The 19,097-nt window shown below is 44.1% G+C and overlaps 2 protein-coding genes across 11 annotated transcripts in view; one reads left to right on the top strand and one right to left on the bottom strand.

Annotated features, from left to right (window-relative positions):
- RASAL2 (RAS protein activator like 2) overlaps nt 1-13,239 on the top strand; it is a 367,842-nt gene extending 354,603 nt beyond the window's left edge. For 3 of the 8 annotated variants that reach the window (XM_057729589.1, XM_057729588.1, XM_057729585.1), the window contains exon 18: nt 4,830-6,634. In XM_057729589.1, coding sequence (XP_057585572.1) covers nt 4,830-4,994 — 165 coding nt within the window. In that variant the 3' untranslated portion in view covers nt 4,995-6,634. Of the gene's footprint in view, nt 1-2,497; nt 2,529-4,829; nt 6,635-13,102 lie in introns of those variants that run through there. The other 5 variants (XM_057729587.1, XM_057729590.1, XM_057729583.1 and 2 more) reach the window with 4 other exon arrangements.
- Nucleotides 13,240-14,174: 935 nt separating this feature from the next.
- Nucleotides 14,175-18,858, bottom strand: LOC130850189 (proline-rich protein 2-like). Of its 3 annotated transcripts, XM_057729593.1 has the most exons (4): nt 18,794-18,858; nt 17,689-17,782; nt 17,127-17,639; nt 14,176-14,295 (listed from the first exon to the last, which is right to left on the bottom strand). In XM_057729593.1, the coding sequence occupies exons 1-4, from the start codon at nt 18,811-18,813 to the stop codon at nt 14,290-14,292; spliced, it is 633 nt and encodes a 210-aa protein (XP_057585576.1). In that variant the 5' UTR covers nt 18,814-18,858; the 3' UTR covers nt 14,176-14,289. The 3 variants fall into 3 exon arrangements, 2 of the variants coding, with proteins under 2 accessions (XP_057585576.1, XP_057585575.1); XR_009052850.1 differs by lacking the exon at nt 18,794-18,858 and adding an exon at nt 16,697-16,752 and having other exon boundaries at nt 14,175-14,295; nt 17,127-17,955; XM_057729592.1 differs by lacking the exon at nt 18,794-18,858 and having other exon boundaries at nt 17,127-17,955.
- Between the last annotated feature and the right edge of the window lie 239 nt (nt 18,859-19,097).

Below are 19,097 nucleotides of genomic sequence, written 5' to 3'. Positions count from 1 at the left end.
CCAAACAGTAGTCGAGCTGCAGGGGAAAGACAGGGTTGTAGAAGGTACCCTTCCTTGTTATTCTTTTGGTTCCGGGTTTGGCATTGATGCCTGGGATTCACTTGCCTGCCCTTCTTTGTTGGCACTGTGCTTGGCAGAGCCTCTTCCGGTTGATGAAATCAGAACCTGGGCCTCTGTTCACTGTAGCTTCTACCTGTGACACTAATGGCATGACGACTGCCAAGAGCACCTCACAGGTTCATGTCAGTGATCAGAGCAAAACCCAGGAGACAGGAAATGTTTCTAATTCCTTTTTCATTTTATCATTGCAAACCATGGTTGTATTTCTTAGAGTAAAACAAATAACAAAAGGCAGGTGCAGTTTGGATGTGGCTGGTCTGGCCACTGAATATATCACCTCCCTGAAAACCACCCAGCCAGGTTTGCGTTTCTCACCCTTAAATATTTCCCTAAGCTCTGAAATAAAAATGGGAGCAAGCACTTTTTGTCCTACTTTCTTCTCTCATCAGCCAGTCATCAGTCTATGGTAGAGCCCCCAGTATTCTTAAACACGCATTTTACCCCCAATCTGGTTTCTGGACAGGGCTAATGTCAGATGGGGTTTATTTTACAAAGGAATTGAGAGTGCGGCTGAAAGCACAGCCACAGGAAGGGTGTGTCACGGGCCTCATACTCCCTCACACACACGAGGCCCGGGAGGCGAGTGTGACTTGTGGTGCTCTCTTGTCAGCGCGGTTCCCAGAATATTTTGGACCCTTGAACTCTGTAGTTCCTGGATATTTAGGCCTCCTAAGAATCAGAAGAAAGTTCTTACTTGGTCCATTTTTTTTAAACTTTTCTAGGTGTCCCCAAGGTGGGGGAGGGAAAGGTAGCAGAGACAAGGCCTCCTCAACAGACATACTGTAAAAATTCATCCGAAAGGCTTAAGAGAAGCAGGCAGGATAACAGAGGCAATTTCGTCAGGAAAACTAGTGTTGATAAGTGTTCACTTGGGATTTTCAATATGACAGTATAAAGCAAAGAGAGTTCTATTAATAACTGTACCCAAAGAGATTTTAGTTCTGATGTGATCATACAGACCGTCTTAATAATTTCAGCTGGTCTAAAACCGTGTGAGTCTTAAGCAGAAGCAGCTTGGGGGGGTCATAGTCGTGGCTGTGCGCATACAGTATTTCCACTTTCTCGGTTGCCTGTCAGGACAGCCTCATCATTAGCTTCTCAAGATTGCTACCCCACCCCTGCCCCCCAGTTTGACATCTAGGGTGAGATGGCTGGGTCTGAAGCAGGAGTCATAGGCATAGAAGGTGAAAGCAAGGAAGGGAATCGGGTTCATCAGAGCTCAAAAACTCTGGAAAGTAAGGACCTTCTCTCAGTTAACAAGAGGATGTCACCATTCAGGAATGGGAGACCTCTTATCCTCAAAGCATCGGTCAGTGTCAGGCTTATGGTCTGGCTAAAACAGATAACCGTTTGAGTCCATACCTCAAGGCAGTGGTTTTCAAATGGTTTGATTCTGTGGACTGTTTTGGTGGAACCGGAGGCAACCTTCCATAGATTGCTTTCCAGCTGCTCCTGCTGACCATTCAACAACAAGGACTTCTCTCAGCTAAATGTATTACTGCATAATAAATTTTCTACTGGAGGTTCACTGTGGATCCCTAAAGAACACTTGCAGAATCCATTAGACCACATTTTGAAAATCACTGCACCATGCGCAGCACAGATGATAAACACTAAAACTAGTTTGTAAAAAAATTATAATCTCCTTAAAAGGTTTCCCAATTTCCAGCTGTTGTCTCACCGATACATTAAAATCTTATTCTAGCAAAAAACTATGAAAATCCTTTAGTGTCCTTTGTAACAAATGACTTTTCCTTTGAAAAGATAAACCTTACATCTTAAGTGTTTGATGGGGCAGAGCAGCCCTTCTGGCATCATTTAATAGAATAAGGACATGTTTGGAGATGAAACCTTCCCAGCAAGGGAACCCATACTTTTATGTCCCTGACATCTGTCTTGGTGCCACTGGCAGTTAAAAAATATTTCTAAAATGAATTGTTCTCCTTATACTAGCAATGGACCCAACATTTCCCACAACAGGACAGGCCAGGTACCAGAGGACTGGTTTCGAATTCTCTCAGCAGCCCTGTGCCCCTACAGACAAGGCTTGTCCCTGAACTCAGCCTCTCCATCTCCTCAGGTCCGTTCATGCTCCAAAGGCCCCCACCAGGGTCAGCCGCTTTCTAACCAGAACGAGGAGAGGATGAGTACTCCCCTGGTGACCCTGTCTGGGACCTTGTAGCACCACCATGGAGATCCTGGTGATGGTGCTAAGGGACCATTTCTTAAACGTCAGACCAGGGACTGTGCCACCTTTCACCCCCCAGGATCTCTCCATGTGACTCAGATGGAGAACAGAGAAGGGCTTCCTCCTAGGAGAAGCAAGCAGCTGCCTAGTTACTGTTGCAAGTGATATCTCCGCTGTGTTAAATTACAGGTCATAAATGGAGATGAGATTATGCAAACAGGCAAGTAACCCCCTCCGTTCTCTAGCTGAGCAGTTCCCAGCCCTGGCCCAGTGCACTGGCCTCCTACACATTCCAGCTCCTGCACTCCCCACACTTGAATCCCTTCCTGTCCGGCAGCAACTAGATTGCTTTGCTGTTCAATCCAGGCAGAATGGAAATGTCAAGGCATCTTTTGCCAACTGAACTTGACTTTCCACAGTCCCTGTTTGATTTTTTTTATTTTTTTTTTTATTTTTTTATTTTCTGTTTTACTTAGAAAGGTTGGCTTTGTGGGGAGTTACAAAAGGAAGCTTCTCCACTTGAAAACGTTCAACTGGTTAGTAGAAGCGTTGCATGACTTAAGTTGTTACTCTTGCAGGAAATAAGTAAATACAATCATCCTTAGCCTTCTTTTTTGACCCTTTAAGAATCAAACAATTTTTCTTGAATGCCTAATTTCTTTGGATCAACCCTAGAGAATCCAGCAGTTTTCTGCTTAGAGATCATTTCTAACCATGGGCAAGGGAACTGGCTCCCACCGCTTTTTTCCTGGTAGCCACTGGCCAACCGTTACTTACTGGCTTTTAAAACGTCTATACTTGTTATCCCAGTAAACTCTATTGGCTATAATTTTTCAAATTATTTTTTAAAAGCCTTATAGTTTGTTCGTTCTTTGAGTTTTACTTATCCTTAAGATGAGTTACCTTCCCAAAGTAAAAAGCATCTTATGCTAGATCAGTGGTTAGTTAATAATGCTGATTATTTTGTATCTTACCACCTGAGTTCTCCATCACAGAAAGGAAAATAAATTTTTTAATGATCATAAGTGTGAGCTAATTTTTTTCATACTTTTGAAACCATGACCACCAGCCCTGCTGCCATACAGATCCCTGCCCCACCCCCAAAGCAGGAGATTAAAGGGAAGCCTTACTTGATGCTGTTGTTGTATATGCTTTTAGCTAAACTTCCCCCCAGGGCGTGGTCTTCACTCAGCATCCTGGGGCAGCAGGTTTCTGGCAGAGCAGCTGCTCACGGCCCTGCGGAGCTACTGTTGAAAGAGCAAGGAACAGCATCTAACCCTCAGCCCTTATACGTATTCTCTGAACCGGACCATGACCATTCTCACCATGCTTTTCCCTGAGTAAATTAAAATACTCCCTGGATAGGAAAGCTCTTCTTGGCTTTGGAAAGCTCTTTTTGGTTTTGGGGGTATTGTACCTCATGTGGTGTTTTTTTGGTTTTCTTTTTTTTTTTTTTTTTCTTTTTTTCATAGGCGCAGGTAAAGACTGTCCTCAGCGCTGACTTGTTTTCTAAAAAATGGCAACTTCATGTAGGAAAGGTTCTAGAATGATTTACCTAGATGCTGAAGCTAAGATTAGGATTTCTTTCCTAGTCTTTGTGAGACTAATAATATTTTGATGGGATGATTTTGATTTTTTTAATTTAGATGAGCCCACTTTTCTCTAGATTGCCAATTTTTCCCTCTTTTTTCTCGGTTTTTTTTTTTGTGTGTGTGTGTGTGTATTCAACAGTCTTTGATTCCAAAATATTGGTTCTAAGGCTTTTTTTTCCCCCCGAGATTGAAAAGTAAAATGAAAGCAGTCTCCTTATTCGCTAGTTTTCCTGGAGTACCTCTGAGCTGGAATGAGTCTAGGAGCTTGTGTTCTCTGTCTGTTTTCATGTGTTATGTTTTTGGCATCCCCCTTTGGCCACATCTCCCTTCCCATTTTCAAATAACTCCTTGGTCTGAGCTTTTGGCTGCTTCTCCCCCTCTTGCTGTTGCATCCTTACTTTGTTGGTGACTATAAACTGCCACCATGTATTGTTTCAGTTTTGAGCACCATGTGAATTCTTTCCAAATGTGACCAATGTGCCCCCTTTGGGGGCTAAGAACCCATAGATCACATGCACTTCTCTTCTGTGAAATGAAACCTCTGGTGCTTCTTTCTTTGCCACCTAATTCCCATGTTTTACTTTTGACCCAAAGTACTTAATACAGCAAGGCAGCTTGACACCTCTGTTTCATTGTCGGAACTAACACATGATGTCATTTTTACATGATGTCCTAGGGTTCCAAGGGATGATTAATAACAAAAATCCTACTATGCTGAAAGGAAAAAAGAGAGAAAATAAACACAGACCCATTGGGCTCAGGGGAAGCTGGCCTGACTAGGGTGCAGAAAGAGGCAAGAGACGTTCCATTTGTCTGGGAAGCATCATGTGTACTGCTGTTTGATAGAAAGCATTAGAACAGTCATTCGGTAGAATACAGTGTAGTTGCCTGCATGGAGACAGAATAAAGCCATGATTGGTGTGTTGTAGGAAAAACGGATCGTGTCGCTGGATTCCGCCAACACCAGACTGATGAGCGCACTGACCCAAGTGAAGGAGCGGTACAGCATGCAGGTCCGCAATGGCATCTCCCCCACCAACCCCACCAAGCTTTCCATCACGGAGAATGGTGAATTCAAAAACAGCAGCTGCTGACGGGGCTTTGTGAATAGACAGACTGTGGGAGGAGACAGAAGGAAATGTCCGGCTCTCCTATCCCCAGCCCTCTCCCCAGCCCCACCAGGTTTACAGAATGTTGCTACTTCAGAACAGCAGGGTGGCGAGAAACTCTCCAATGAAGAAAGGAACCTTGTCTTTCAGGGCATAAGGCTAAGACTTCCAAGGTCAACGCTTTCTCCCCTGTCTCTGTGTACATAGGGAACTTAGTTCTGGGCCATGTACAGAAAATACCACTGTAATATACCCAAAGGAAGTTAATAATGTAGGTTACCTTTTTAATTATTGCTATTTTTATTATTGTTGTCCTCTTGTTGAAAGCACTGCAGTTAGAGGAGGCAAAGTAGGAACTACATGTGAATGAGAGATAAGCCCGGCAACTCAGTAGGTAGAGACCACGTCTCTGTCTGATAGAGCACACGGACTGCTATAGGACATTATCGGACCGCTATAGGACATTATCAGAATGAATTTTTCAGGGATTCATCTGCTAGTTTAAAAACCCCACTCTGGTTCCCTTGTCCTTTAGGAAAACATGCAAATACCAACATGCAAACAAAACAGTTTATCCCATTGATCAACCAAGACTGGTTCTGGACGGACTGCTAATCTGATTTGGGGAGACACTGTTCCAGAGGACACAGATAAGAGCTGTTGTATCAAAACTGGACTTTAGGAGTGATTTCTATTGAACTCCTGTTGCTGTTTATTTCCTTCTGTCTGTAGCAGGTGGGAATTTTCCATTTTAGATAGGGGGCTTTTTTTTTTTTAACCCCAGTTGTAATAAAGGGTGTTCTTTTTCCTCTTAAGAGTTTACAAAACTATAAATATTTGTGTCTCTATAAACCATCTTCATCTTCACACACCCACTTGCCCTTTGCTCCCTCATAGTGGGAGCAGTCATCACCAACAGGGTTTACTCTCCCCTGGAGAGATTATTCAGATACGCTATCTGTAAGCCATCTGAAATACACTCCCTTTCTTCCGTACAGAAAAGGGCTAATCATACCATACCATAGCAGGAAACTCTGAATATTTCCTATTAAATTTTTTTTCTATTTGTAAGTTGTAATTTTGGTTTGGGATAAAGATTTTATCCAGTGTACTAGCAGATCTCTGGGCAGGGTAATTTTATCTCAGCATTTAACTTTTAAATTGCTTCTTCCTGTCTCTCTAATCCCCTCAGTAAAATTTGGAAAAGCAATCCAGATCTGAAGCATTGCTCCCTTTAAAGTCGTGATTACTCTTAATGAAAAATAAAGTACTGAAAGTGGGAGGACAGCACGTTCCAGCTGTTATTCCCATGCTCTTTGTAGATTTGGCAATAATAACCAAGGTTCACTAGTTGTCATCGTTGGCTTTATTGTAGGACAGAAAGTCATGGAAGCTAATTTACTTCCTTTTTTCTGGAGGTGTGAAATGTCATCTTGAATGCAACCTTGATTATCAGAAGTATGGAATGTTACAAGTTAGACATTATATATACAAGTATACTTACACATATATTCACACATATGTACGTATAACTGCACAAATAGGAAACGTTCCTACCTTCTGTGCTGTCCGATATAACGTTAAAAGGGGTTAGAATCTCTTTAAGCAAGATCTAAGCAATTGTTTTTTTTTTTTTTTTTTTTTCATTGGTTAATATATTTCTTTTTTTTTTTTTTTTTTATTATTATTATTTTATTTTATTTTTTTGGGGGGTACACCAGGTAAGCAATTGTTTATATTGAGAAAGCAACAACATTTCTCAAGTAAGTTGATGTTTATTTTAAATTATAAACTTTAAGGAATTTTTTTTTAAGAAAAGGAGAAAGGAGGGGGAAAAAAATACCTGAGGAAGCCATATAATACCTGGAGTGAGTGTTTCCACGTAACAGAATACCTATAAGGGGACAAGAGAACATGTATCATGTCACCTTTTGAGTGAAGCCCCCACAGAGACACCAAGCCTCCCTTTCTGCCGCACCCCAGGCTTGCATTCTGACCTCTGAAGCATGGCCCTCAGGTGGATCTTTGTGTTGGGCCTTCCATCTCAGGAGCCTCACCATGGCCCCCAACCCACAACCTTTTAAAACATTTCCCCTTTCTAACACTCCCATTTCTGCCAGTCAAAGATCTAAAACAGGAGCTACCTGGTGTGCTTATCTGATCAGCAGGCTTCATGCCCACATGTTTTGGCACTTGTCTATTTTCTTGACTCTTGATTATGATTTCACAAATTCTTATCTCTTCCCTCCAAGCTGAGGGCACACTGTGGCCAAAATCGCTTATTTTAATAGGAAAAAAATACTATCAATTCCGAAGTAGTGCTCCGTATTTGAGGAGAGGGTGCGTAAACATAGGTCTGTTCTTGTTTGCGGCTATTTTCAGCTCTAGCCATTCTTTATAAAAGTCTTCAGAAAACCTGGTAAAAGAATGGTCAGTTTCAGCGGCCTTAAGTATGTAACGTAGGTGATGTCTTACACGGAGGTTTGCAGGCTCTCAGGTGGTGGTTGTGGATGACAGAGGATTGATAAACCATATTGAGGGGTTGAAAGAGACACAAAAAATCAAATATGTTTTTGAGGGATACAGTACATCTTGTCAGCATTATTGGAGCTTCTTAGAGGGCTTCCTGCTTTGGAAGATTAGATGCCCAAAATGTTTGCATAAATTATGCAGCCCTCCATTATCAGGTTATCTTGAATGAAGAGAAAAGAGTAAACAAATAATACAACTAGAGGTAAGCTAGAAGTTCAGTGTAGTTGCCAGATGTCAAATTTTAGATTATCATTTGAGGCTATTCCTGTCCAAATATTTTTCTGATTTTTTTCTTTAGAGAATGCTGTAGTCTATAGAACTTATTCTGAAAGATTTTTTTTTTAATATGGAAAAAGTCAGCAACAGCTGATGATTTTTATGGAGGTATTGGTTAATCAGCTTTTCTTCAGCCCAAATAAGTACATACCTCTGTTTTGCTGGGAGGAGGTGCATGATTGAAGAGAAGCAGGTGGATTAAGATAGCACGTCTTGCACTCCTTCTAATACCTAACACATCACCACATGGTGGGGTGCAGCATAGACCAAGGCTGAATGGAATTTGGAATTCAGGTGAAGTGCTTGCAAAATGCTTGTCTAGCTGACAACCAGACTTGGCCATTAACAAGGTCACTGTTGTTAGGATTTAGGGAAAGAACTTGATATTTCCTTTTTATTTTCACTGGAGCAATAAGCTTTCTGAGCCAAAGCAGCAAAAAGGAGCAACATTTCCTTCAAGCCATCATAGTCCTTGAGTCTCTGCAATACAAGCCATGACGGAGGGGAGATTATAACTAGATAACCATGGCGAACACTTGAGCACTTACTTTGTTCCAGGCACCGTCACCAGGGTTCTGCTGAGCTCCAGGGCAGCCTGTTGTCAGGGCAGTGAGGTAATCATGCGGCTGTAACTTTGCGTTTTTCACGTGGCATTGAGTTGGTCAGAATTAGCTTTCTCTGGCCTGCTTCTGTCTTTCCCTGTGACGGTGTTGGACCGTGAAAGGAAAAGTAGGATTTCCCATCAACAGCTGCTGTATGCCCTTGAGAATTAACTTGACTTTAAATGTAGAGCTTTTTAGATCTTAGCCTATTTATGGCTGTGCCACTCTGCCGACCCTCAGTTCTCACTCTGTCCTCAGAGGTGCACTGGGCTGAGAGCAGCTCGTTTGGAAGCCCCAGAGCAGGATGACTGCCGTCAAGTGAGTGATGACAGTTTGTTCTGTCTTCCATCTAGGCTTAGTTCTAGTCATCTCCAGTTTGGAGTTCCTGAGAAGGCTGGCTGTGGGACGGAAGTTGGGGAAGGAACCCTCCTTGGGATTACCGAAGGCCCACGTGACCCTGACTAGGGTTGACACCAGACTAGACTTGAAACTGGGCCTGACTTAGCAGCACCAGAGCCCACACCATGCCTTCCCTGTGTTTTCAGCTACAGGGAAAGGGGCCACTTTCCAGATTATGGAAAACCAAAAGGGCTTTCTTCTTCATTCCCCTCCTCTTTTTCAGGCCTGATAGTGAAATCTCTTGCTTGCTTCAACAGTAAATAGTTGCCTTCCCACCCCCCTACCTGAGGGCCAAGAATTTGGGATACTTTGTTTTTATCAATATGTCGATTGAAAGGACCTATTTTGCTAGTTTTTTAAAAGCAAGGTATGCCAGGGTGTTGAATTTTTAAATAGAATCTCTTTTTGTGTTTGAGTGATGGTTATTAGTTCTAGAAGCATTCTCTTGTCATGACCCAGTTATGAATGCTCTTGAGTTTAGGAAGGACAAAAGTGATGAAATTTACATGAGACAGAATAAATATCTTATGAGGAGTGAAAGAACCTGAGGAAGATACATGATCCAAAAGGGGACTAACGCACAGCAGCCGTCGTAGCCCAACGGTTCAAGGTAACAGGAGGATTAATATCCTTTGCCCAATCTCAAAACACATAGACACATAGAAGGGCAGTTTCTGTAGACAACATGTGAGCTCCCACACAAAACACACGCTTCCTAGGGCTTCTTTTTTCTGAATGTTAATCCATTTTATAGAGCAGTGATTCCCAAACTTCCTTAAGATTTCTAGGTTTTTTGCTGTCCTTTGTTAGATTTTATGACAGTGGTTCTTTCCTCTCTAAAATGTACCATATGTGTTATATGTATATATAAGTTAAAGTGACTTGAAATTGATTTGGTTTGACATTGTCTCAAGAACCCTAGATATCATTATTGATACCTTAGGGAGTCATAGAAAGTTGAGTATCACTGATGTGAGAGTAGGATCCAGAAAAAAGTAGCTTTGGTTCCTGGTCAGTTAATCCTCAGGTGTTTGAGTGACCAACCCAGCAAGGCTTGGCGATGAGCCACCCAAGGAAAGCCAAGTGGCCGTTCTTGCCCCCGTTCAGCATGCATTTTCATTTCCTACTCAGTTCTTAGTTTTCAGTGCCCTTGCTTTTCCCTAGGAAATGTTTTAGTTTGGGACCTAAAACCAGATGTATCTGTTGTAGAAAGATTTCCACAGAAGCTGTGTTTTAGGGGCCTCAGTCATCTGTGTGGGGCTACAAATATTTAAGAATAAATATCCTATTTATGTCATTTCTAAACTCGCAAGGGAAAAATTTCAGTTGCCAGTTCATCAAAAGGTTAAATACTAATTGACGCAATGACCTGCAGAAAATTTGAAATAAACAGTAAAGGTTAAATTTTGACTGGTGCTTAAACATTTCCTAGTTACATTAAAATTAACTTAAAGCAGACAGCAAGCAGCCCATTAACCTGAATCACACCTGTGAGGAACTTAACCTAAATTTGATTTTGTTTTTCATCTCCAGGGCCTTAATAAGAGTGTGTTAATACACATGACTATTTTACAATGATAGCTCTAAATAATTTATTTTTTATTTCAAGAAAGAGAAATACATGTTAGAAAAACAAAACCCAAGATTTTATTTTATTTTTAAAGCCATATTTTTGTGCTGGTAGCACTTAGATTGTTCCATATGTGAGACCCATATCTGCATTTCATTACCTGGGTTTGTTCTAAAAGAAGATTTATTTTTGTTCTGTGAATAATTTTTGACGGTTCTTGTACATGTACAGATATAGATACGTTTGAGGTCTTTTATTGATATTCCTACAAAGAATACAAATAAACTTTAACTTTAAACATTTCAGACTAAAGTTGCTACTGTATTTGACATATTACTGTCTGACTTCTAGCATGTTAACTGGGTGATTAGGACACTTGGAGGAAAACCAGAAACAAAATGTATGCAGGAACATTATTCTGAAGGTATATGTTAATATTAAGAACAATGTGTCTTAGAATTTCCCAATTTACAGGTAAAGAATATTTAGCTGAAGGAAAAGAGCTGGCATTAACATATATTGTAATAACACCATTAGAGAGCTCCTCATTCTGGAGAATCTGAAGTCTCTTTACCAGCTTGTGACTGGTAAAAAAAAAAAAATTGCCCTCCACTTTATTTGAAATTATGGCCCCACTTAGCTTTCCAGACTAGTACTACCCTCTCTTAATTCCCTAAGAGATTAATGGGGTTTGTTTCAGGATTTTTGTTGTTTAGTTGGGATTTTTTGTTCTTGTTTGCTTATAATTCTCAGGGTTATTATTTCCAAATACTCCCATCTTCTGCTGACCTATTTCACTCTTTAAAACCCTGGGATGCAGGTCCCATAAGTAGTTTTCTTACATGCTAAGTATAGGTCTGAAATTCCAACAGTTAGCCTCTTCATATATCTAGTTACTTTTACTTCTGTTTTACTATGAATTAAGAAACTAAAATTCACTCAAAATCCAGAGAAAATTGTGTGAGGAGACTCCAGGTCACAGTAGACATGTGCTATTTCTTGTTTACTTCAAAGTTGACCCATTTCAATCTGACTTGCTTGTGACCTAATGTAAGCTTTAAGACTTCTTGAATCTGAAATATCAAAAAGAGAGAAACTATTGTTGATGCTATCTTGTGACCTCCTAGTCATCTTAGACCTTAACTGTGCACCTGTGAACCGTTTACGTCCAGCCATACCCTTTATTTTTCTTAGCCTCCCTCCAGCTACCTGCCTTTTGCCGTTAGCACCTTCACCAGTAGGAAAGTACATAAATCAAGTTTGTTAGGCCACCACCACCAGTCCCAGCCCACACACAAAACAGTTTGATGACAAAGGAGACTAAAACAAGTGACTTAACAGGGATTCTCAATCTTGACTGTTCATCAGAATCACTCGTGATCTTGAAAAAAATAAAAGTAGAGATGCCCCTGTAGACTCACCATTGAATACATAGAATCTTTCTAAGGATTGGGCCAGGCTTTTTTTTAAACTTCCCCAGAGGATTCTAAGTTCATCCAGGGTTAACAACCATTAGTCCACCTCTTGCTCTGAGCACTGTATGTGTGTCTGTTATAATGTTTTCTCTGTCCCCATCCATGGAATGGGGATAAGTTGGCTGTAGGTGTTTGTTTTGTTTTGTTTTTGCCTCCTATTTGGATTTTTAAATGCTGCTAAAATTGATAACATATACTCTGCTTTGCCCTCACCAATTCCATCCTTTAAATGTGTGAGGTAGAAATTCTCTCCATTAATATGGGGTAAATATATTCCAACAAAAGTGACCAGAGCTGGAATTCCCCGCCTTGACCCCAATTTTCCCATTATTGGTTTTAATTTAAAATAAAAGGTAGCTGGCTTCTGGTTTGGTACCCCATACCTGCCAAAAAAAAAAAAAAAAAAAAAGGGTTCTTGAGTTTTGTAGACTTACTACTCAGCACTGCAGTCTTATTACTTGAACTTTTACTAAAAATTTTTCAGACGCCAAATCGCATCATTTGCACCTATTCTTCCTTCAATAGCAAAATGCACCGAAAGCTCTCCAGTTCCCTCCTTGCTATCTGGCACGCACACGCGCGCGCGCACACACACACACACACACACACACACACACACACAGTACCGTTCTTCCTAGAAACTTCAGTTTGTGAGGTTTTAGAATGAATTGCCTGGGTGTTATTTCTTTGGCTTATGAGTAAATTGCAGTAAGCTCCAGATTAATGCCAATCCGTTTCCTTGTCTGTAAAATTATGATATTGGCTAGTTGGCCTATGAGGAACACTCTAGCTCTGACATCTTATGACATCTTAATATTATCACTGAAAAATGTGCCTTTAGGTCATATTCGAAAATCAGCTTGAGACTTTTGTTACAATATTTAGGAATAATTCTTCCTTTTCACAATCTCCCATCTCACAATACTTTAAAAAAACAGAAGGGGTGGGGGGGAAGCCTAGAACAAATGTATATTCAGAACAATAATTTGATAATAATAATAGCTGATGTTTATTGAGCAGTTACTATGTGCCAGACAACTTGCTAAGCACTTTTTCATGGTGTATTTCATTTAATCATAACACCAACCATGTGAGTTAGGTACTATTGTTCCTAATTCATGAGGAAACTGAGGCTCAGAAAGATTGTTAGTTGCTCAACGTCACACAACTAATAAGTGCAAAGCCAAGACCCAGACTTAGGTCCTTCTGACTATGCTGTATTGATTTTTTTTTTTTAAGAGTTCAGGAAAAATGTTGGAGAAAGTAAGAAAAGATCTGAGCACATGAACCAACCTATCACCATGCGCCAGAATGATAGCAGTGGGAACAGATGTGCTAATCCTCCAAAGCTTTTTCTCTTCATGTATGGGCTTTGACAGCATTGCTTTGCATTGTCATCTGACTGATCAAAATTAGAGGGCAGAAGTCTCACCTCACTCAAAAATTGGTCTTTCATGTCTTCTGGGTCCATCAGAACTGGGATAAGAAAATCTGCTTTCAGGATTCCAAAGAGTTGCCCTGAAAAATGAAGTGCTACCTGGCTCAGGGGAAATTATCCCATTGTCATTTGAAAACTTCAAGTTCTTAGCAGTCAGGAGTGCCCACTGGACACCATGAATGCTACATGGTGATCCAGGGTTTCAAAAAGAAAGAAGAAGCTGCTGGACAGAAAAATGCTCAACCACAACCAGCTAGCGGCTGAAAGGAAAGAATCTCTTGAGTGGAGTAACCGCTGCTCTCCTCCCACATCCTGGCCATCCTCAGGATATTATTTTCTTTTCTGTCCCCTCTGCATTTTCCATCTTGCTTTTAAGAAATCTATTGGGTAGATGTTCCACACCATGCTGGAAATACTCACCTCTCCCTGCACCCACATTTGTAAAGGCCAGATCTACCCCTGAAAACGCTTAAGTTCTCTGAGCCTATAAACAAGCTCAACCTTCAGCCATGAGCGCTATAATCACAGGAACTACAGCCTCATAATAGGATTACTTTATATTTGTATAGCATTTTATACTTTATAAAGTACCTTTGCATAATTATTGCATTGGGTACTTGAAACAACCCTGGGTCGTTTTTACTTTTGTCCCTTTTGCAGATGAGAAAGAGGAGATTCCAAAGTGAGGAGATTTGCCCCCGGAGCTTTCACAGTAGTCAGGGAGCTAACTCCAGGATTCTCATCCTTGCTCCCTTCCCAACATTTCATGCTGTCTTTCATGAAAAGGTCTTGAGTGCCCTGTGCTGAGGAGTGGCCGTCCAGATTCAATTGCTTGGTTGTTAAGAGTGGGAACTTGATAACCAGAAGCAGTTACCTGGTTTTGGTGCTGGAGTTTTTTCTTTGGAATCTGGGTGATTAGATGAGCTCATATGTTGGGCCTGAGTGGCAGTAGCTGTATCTCTTATATTGGTGCCACTCCTTTCACTGGTCACAGCTACAGAAAGGAAAAATAAAAGAGTTACTGAAAATACAGCCAGAAGCAAGGTGGTCTGAGATTGTTGACTGCCCTGAACTAGAAGACAGGCATAGGCAGCCACCATCCTGCAGAAACCATCCGGGGTGGGAAGCTCAGTCCCTCCCAATCCTTCACTTACCCCACAGGCTCATGTACCCAGTAGCTACATCATCTCTCATAAAGTGTCTCTGACATCAGGATTTGTGGGGCTTGGGCAGTATTATAAGATAGCTTCTCGGGATCGAATGTTTATTTTCAGTACCTCCTACCCCAAGAGGCCCAGTGCCCTTTTGTGGTCCACCAGCTACACGGAGCCCCCACCATGACACCCAGGGACCCCCCCCCCCAACATCCCCATCAAGGAGCAGCACCTCAGACTCAAAGTACATAATCCAAAACCAAGCTCAGCCTCCCCAGCAACCCCCTTTAGGGTTGCCCATCTACTGAGGCTCTCCAGCCAGGGACCCCACAGAGCCCCAGCTGCTCCCTTACTCCCTCTCACTTGCTCTCATGTTCAGTCACCAAAGTCCTGCCAGTGCCTTGCATATGTCTTTTTTTTTTTTTTCTTTTCGAATATGGAATATTTGAACCATATTGTTTTAGTGGTATATTACTGTAAAATATTTAAGCAAAAGTATCCTCTCCCCTGATCCAGGGACAACCACTATTAACAGTTTGCTGTAGAATATCCTTCACACACTTGAATTTTTTAATTTGAGTGTGTAAAGATCTACCTTATTCTCTTTAAAGGCTGCATAGTATTTCATTGAATGTACCATAACTTATTTAATCAATCTGCTTTCAATGGACATTAGATTGCCCCCAGTTTTTCACTGTAATAAACAATGCTGCAACAAACAACCTGTGTGTGGAGGATACGTATATATGTGTGTGTGCACCTTGTACTATTATTTCTTTAATAAACTCCCAAGGGTAGAACTTCTGTATGAAAGAGTATGCACACTTCAGGACGGATATGCACTACAAGATTGGGAGCACCAGTGCACAGTGCTACCCAGTGTCTGAGAGCACTGATCTCCTCACTTTCTTCTCAGCTTTATCACCCCAAATCTTTGCCAAACTGGTAAGTAAGAAAAAATTTTTTAATGCACCTTGCTTTTAATTTGCATTGCTAAGATTCAGTGAACAAAGCTGAGCATTTCAAAATATGTTTGTATTTATATTTCTTCAATTAATGTCACTTGCAAACGATGCAAAAGCAGTTCCCTCAAGTCCCTCCTCACTCCACTGCTCCAGGTCTGGCCTCAGTTCCACTCTCCCAGACCACGCAACAAGTCTTTCCCCACACCTACACTTCCTGTGTCTACTCTCCAAATGCCCTCTTTCCCCACCCAGAGTGTTGTACATTTCTTTAGTGAAATGAATGTTTGTAAAGTCCAGAAGCACAGAAGGGGGGTGGGGAACACTCATATTCTTGTTGCCTGAATATAATAACCATTGTTAACATTTTCACACACTTCCTTCTAATCTTTTTTCTAAGTATAGGTTGATGTTTCCTTTCAACATTGCTGTGACTGTGTTACATGTATAATGTTGAATCATCTGTTTCCCTTTAGCATCCTGATACAGGCACTGCTGCATGTCATTATAACCACCTTGCTTCTATTGCCTACAGAGCTGAGCATTTTGCTCACTTGCTAAAAACCTCTGATGGCTACACTGACTGCAGGATCCAGTCCTTCAGAATTTGGCCTCAGTCCACCTCTTTCCCCTCATCACTTGCTGCTTCCTTCCCAAATATGTGACCCAACACTCCAGTCACATCAGACTGCTTGTCTTTCCCAAACCACACTTTTCACATCTACCTATCTTTGCCCATGCCGTTCCCTCTGCCAGGAAGAACCTTCTAGCCTTTGCTGCCTGATGAAATCCTCCATTACCTTTTGTCGAATTACCACCACCTTTCCAGGCAGAATAGATGAGTCATTTTCCTGCCAAGGCTCTTGGTTCACCCTTCTGGGGCAGCACTTGTCAAACTGTCCTGGTTGTCTCTATTAGCCCCTATTAGACTAAGCTCTTTTAAAAACAGGAAACAGGTCCTGCTCATCTTGGTATCCACTGCCTTGTTCAAAACAGGTCCTCAGGAAATGATTGTTGAATTAAATCATCTACCAGTGTGCAAAACACTGTTCTAGGCCTGGGAGAGATACAAAGTGGCATAGAACATAAAACAGCCCCTGCCCTGTGAGATTGCACAATCTTAATAATGTATAATTGTGAGCATGCATAATCATTTATAATTAATAAAATAAGAATGAGGCCAGCCCTGCCTATTCAATAAGATAAGGACAGAGATGGGAGACTGAATGAATCACTAAACATTTCACTACTGAATTGAGATTAGAATAGTAATAACTACCATTCATTGGTGCCAGGCACTGAAAGATACCTCTCGACGTCTGGTATTTTTCTTCACTTTAAAGATGAGAAAAATGAAGTTCCGAGAGGTTAGGAAATTTGCCTAAGACCACACAGTAAGAAGACCCAACATTCCAACCCTTGAGTGTCAAGACTCCTCTAGCCAAAATAGATTTTTCTCCCTTAAATCGCCCCACCCTAAATTATTATCTAGCGGGAAGATGAGAGGCTCAACTGGCTCCGGCCAGGCAGGATCCCCCATGGAGTGATCTGGAATGCAGCCAGGGACGGGAAACGTGACCCACCACCCCGCCCCCACTCAATCTCCCTGACTTGTGGCGGGCATGGAAGCTAGGGCTTGGTCTCCCCAAGGGAGGAGCCGGGCGTCAGGGCGGTGTCCCCAACCCCCAGCGTCGCGGGCGGGCGGGCACCTGTCTCAGGCCCTGGCGGGCTGCCAGCGGTCTCCGGGCGTGCGGCCTGGCTCGGGGCTGCCCACTCCCGGCGCGGGGTTGTGCTCTCGGGCCCAGCCGAGCTGCCTGAGCCCGAAGGCTCCGAGGTGCTTTCTTCGGTCCCCCCCCCGGAGGCTCCGTGCCGCGCGACCTGCTAGACGTGGCCAACCCCGGGGACGCCCCCACCCCCGGGGGAGCCGAGACCCCGCGGGGGGAGCCGAGCGAGGGGCCCGCCGCGTCCTCCCGCGGCGTGCGGGGCCCGCCCTGGGTCAGGGGGTCCTCCGGGGACGCGGGGTCTGGAGCGGGGCTCGAGGCGGAGGGCAGAGGGGTCTCGGTCCCTTCCCGGGGGACAGAGGGGCTCCCCGGGAGCGCGGGGGGCGGCGGGGAGGCCGGGGGCACGGGGCCGAAGGACGTGTCCTGGGCGGTGACCGGCGGGGTCCAGGGCCCTCGGCCGCGGAGCCGGCCGTGCCCGGGGGTCTCGAGGTGGGCCGGGGGGCTCGGTGCTGCCGTGCCTCCGGGCTGGAGCGCGGTGGGGCCCGCGGAGGCGCGGCTGCTGGAGGGCTCCGGGCTGGTGGGCTGCGGGAGCCGCGCCGCCAGGACCTGACCCTGCGTGGCGCCCGCGCGGCCGGCGCTGGTTCCTGCGGCAGAGAGAAGGCTTCCGTGGGGCCGGCTGCGCCGAGCGGCCGGGGAGGGACCGCAGTACGGCGGGCTCCAGGGCGCTGCAGCGGCCGGGCGGTTCTTCCGCGCCTGGCCCTGCACGCCCATCGCTGACAGGGCTGAGCGGGGAGGGCCTCCTGAACCCGCCAGGTGCGGCCTGGGTGACCAGCGGGCCAGGTGAGACCCCGATGGGAAAGCAGAAGACAGGCGCTTCCCCAGCCTCTCAACCTAATCGGTCGCCTCCAGGGGGAAGGCGGAGTTCCTGAGCAGCTCACAGGGTCCCCACACCCGCAGAATCCGGGTCTGCCCGCTCAGCCCTACACACCCCCGACCCCCTCCCACTCCCTTTGCAAGGTAACTTGCAAATCACCTCCTCCAGGAAATCCTCGGATAATTACAGGAGCCGGGACAATCCCCTTCTCTGTGTCCCCACCGTGCCTGTGACCACACAGGCAACACCGCCTGTCAGGAGCCCTCTTCCCAGCTGGCTGTCAGCTCCTTCAGAACAGGCCCTGCCTTTTGCACATGTCCCTGGAATTAATAAAGCTCTGTGCGACTATGCACAAGTCCCCTAACTTCTGTGTGTCCTCAAAAAAGACGATAATACTTTTGTCTGATGTAGGAATCTGTGAAGACGCCAGGAGAACTGTGATTTTGCCCTCAATTATCCTACTTTGCTTCAGAACTCATGGGAAGCAAAATGAGGTAATAGCTGTGAAGATGTTTCAGGAATTTAAAAATGCTAAAAGAACACTGTCCCTGTCATTCCCAGCCATGTCCCCACACATAGTCCCAACAGCTCATCTCTCATCTTCTCTCCTCCCAGAAAAGCCCCAAATTGGAAGGAATTTGACAGGCCCCTCTATTGCGCTTCCCTCTCCGGATGCCGGACCTTGGAGGCCTCTCTCATGATTTTTCCTCGGGAGCGGTGCTCAGCTAGGCAATGAGGGGGTTTTCCCTCTCTCTCCCAGGCCAGGCCCTCATCACCTCACCTGACTGCACAGCCTCTCATGGGTTCCCTGGCCCAGGAGCTGCAAGTTCAGTGGCCCAGTTCATGGAGGGAGGTCAATGGTGACTGAGTCCTCCTCCTTCAAACCCCAGCTGGCCCATGGGGGGCGGGGGCGCACGGGGAGGGAGATCCCTTCCCATAAGTGGCTCATGGTTGTCACCCAGTTGGCTCACCTCTTTTCTGGTCCCTTCCTGGCCCTTTTGGGAGGATCCCATTGGACCCACCCTGTGCTGCTGCATGCAGGCCACCCTCTCCACTTCCTAGGCCCTGGAGACCCCAGAATCCAG

Source organism: Hippopotamus amphibius, chromosome 3 (assembly GCF_030028045.1).
Source record: "Hippopotamus amphibius kiboko isolate mHipAmp2 chromosome 3, mHipAmp2.hap2, whole genome shotgun sequence".
NCBI classification, from domain to species: Eukaryota; Metazoa; Chordata; class Mammalia; order Artiodactyla; family Hippopotamidae; genus Hippopotamus; species Hippopotamus amphibius.
Note: the sequence above shows the minus strand (reverse complement) of the source record. Positions and strands in the feature narration are given on the sequence as shown.

Coding starts and splice junctions, on each gene's coding strand:
- LOC130850189 (XM_057729592.1), bottom strand. CDS start 17,909: ATGGGCGTGCAGGGCCAGGCGCGGAAGAACCGCCCGGCCGCTGCAGCG.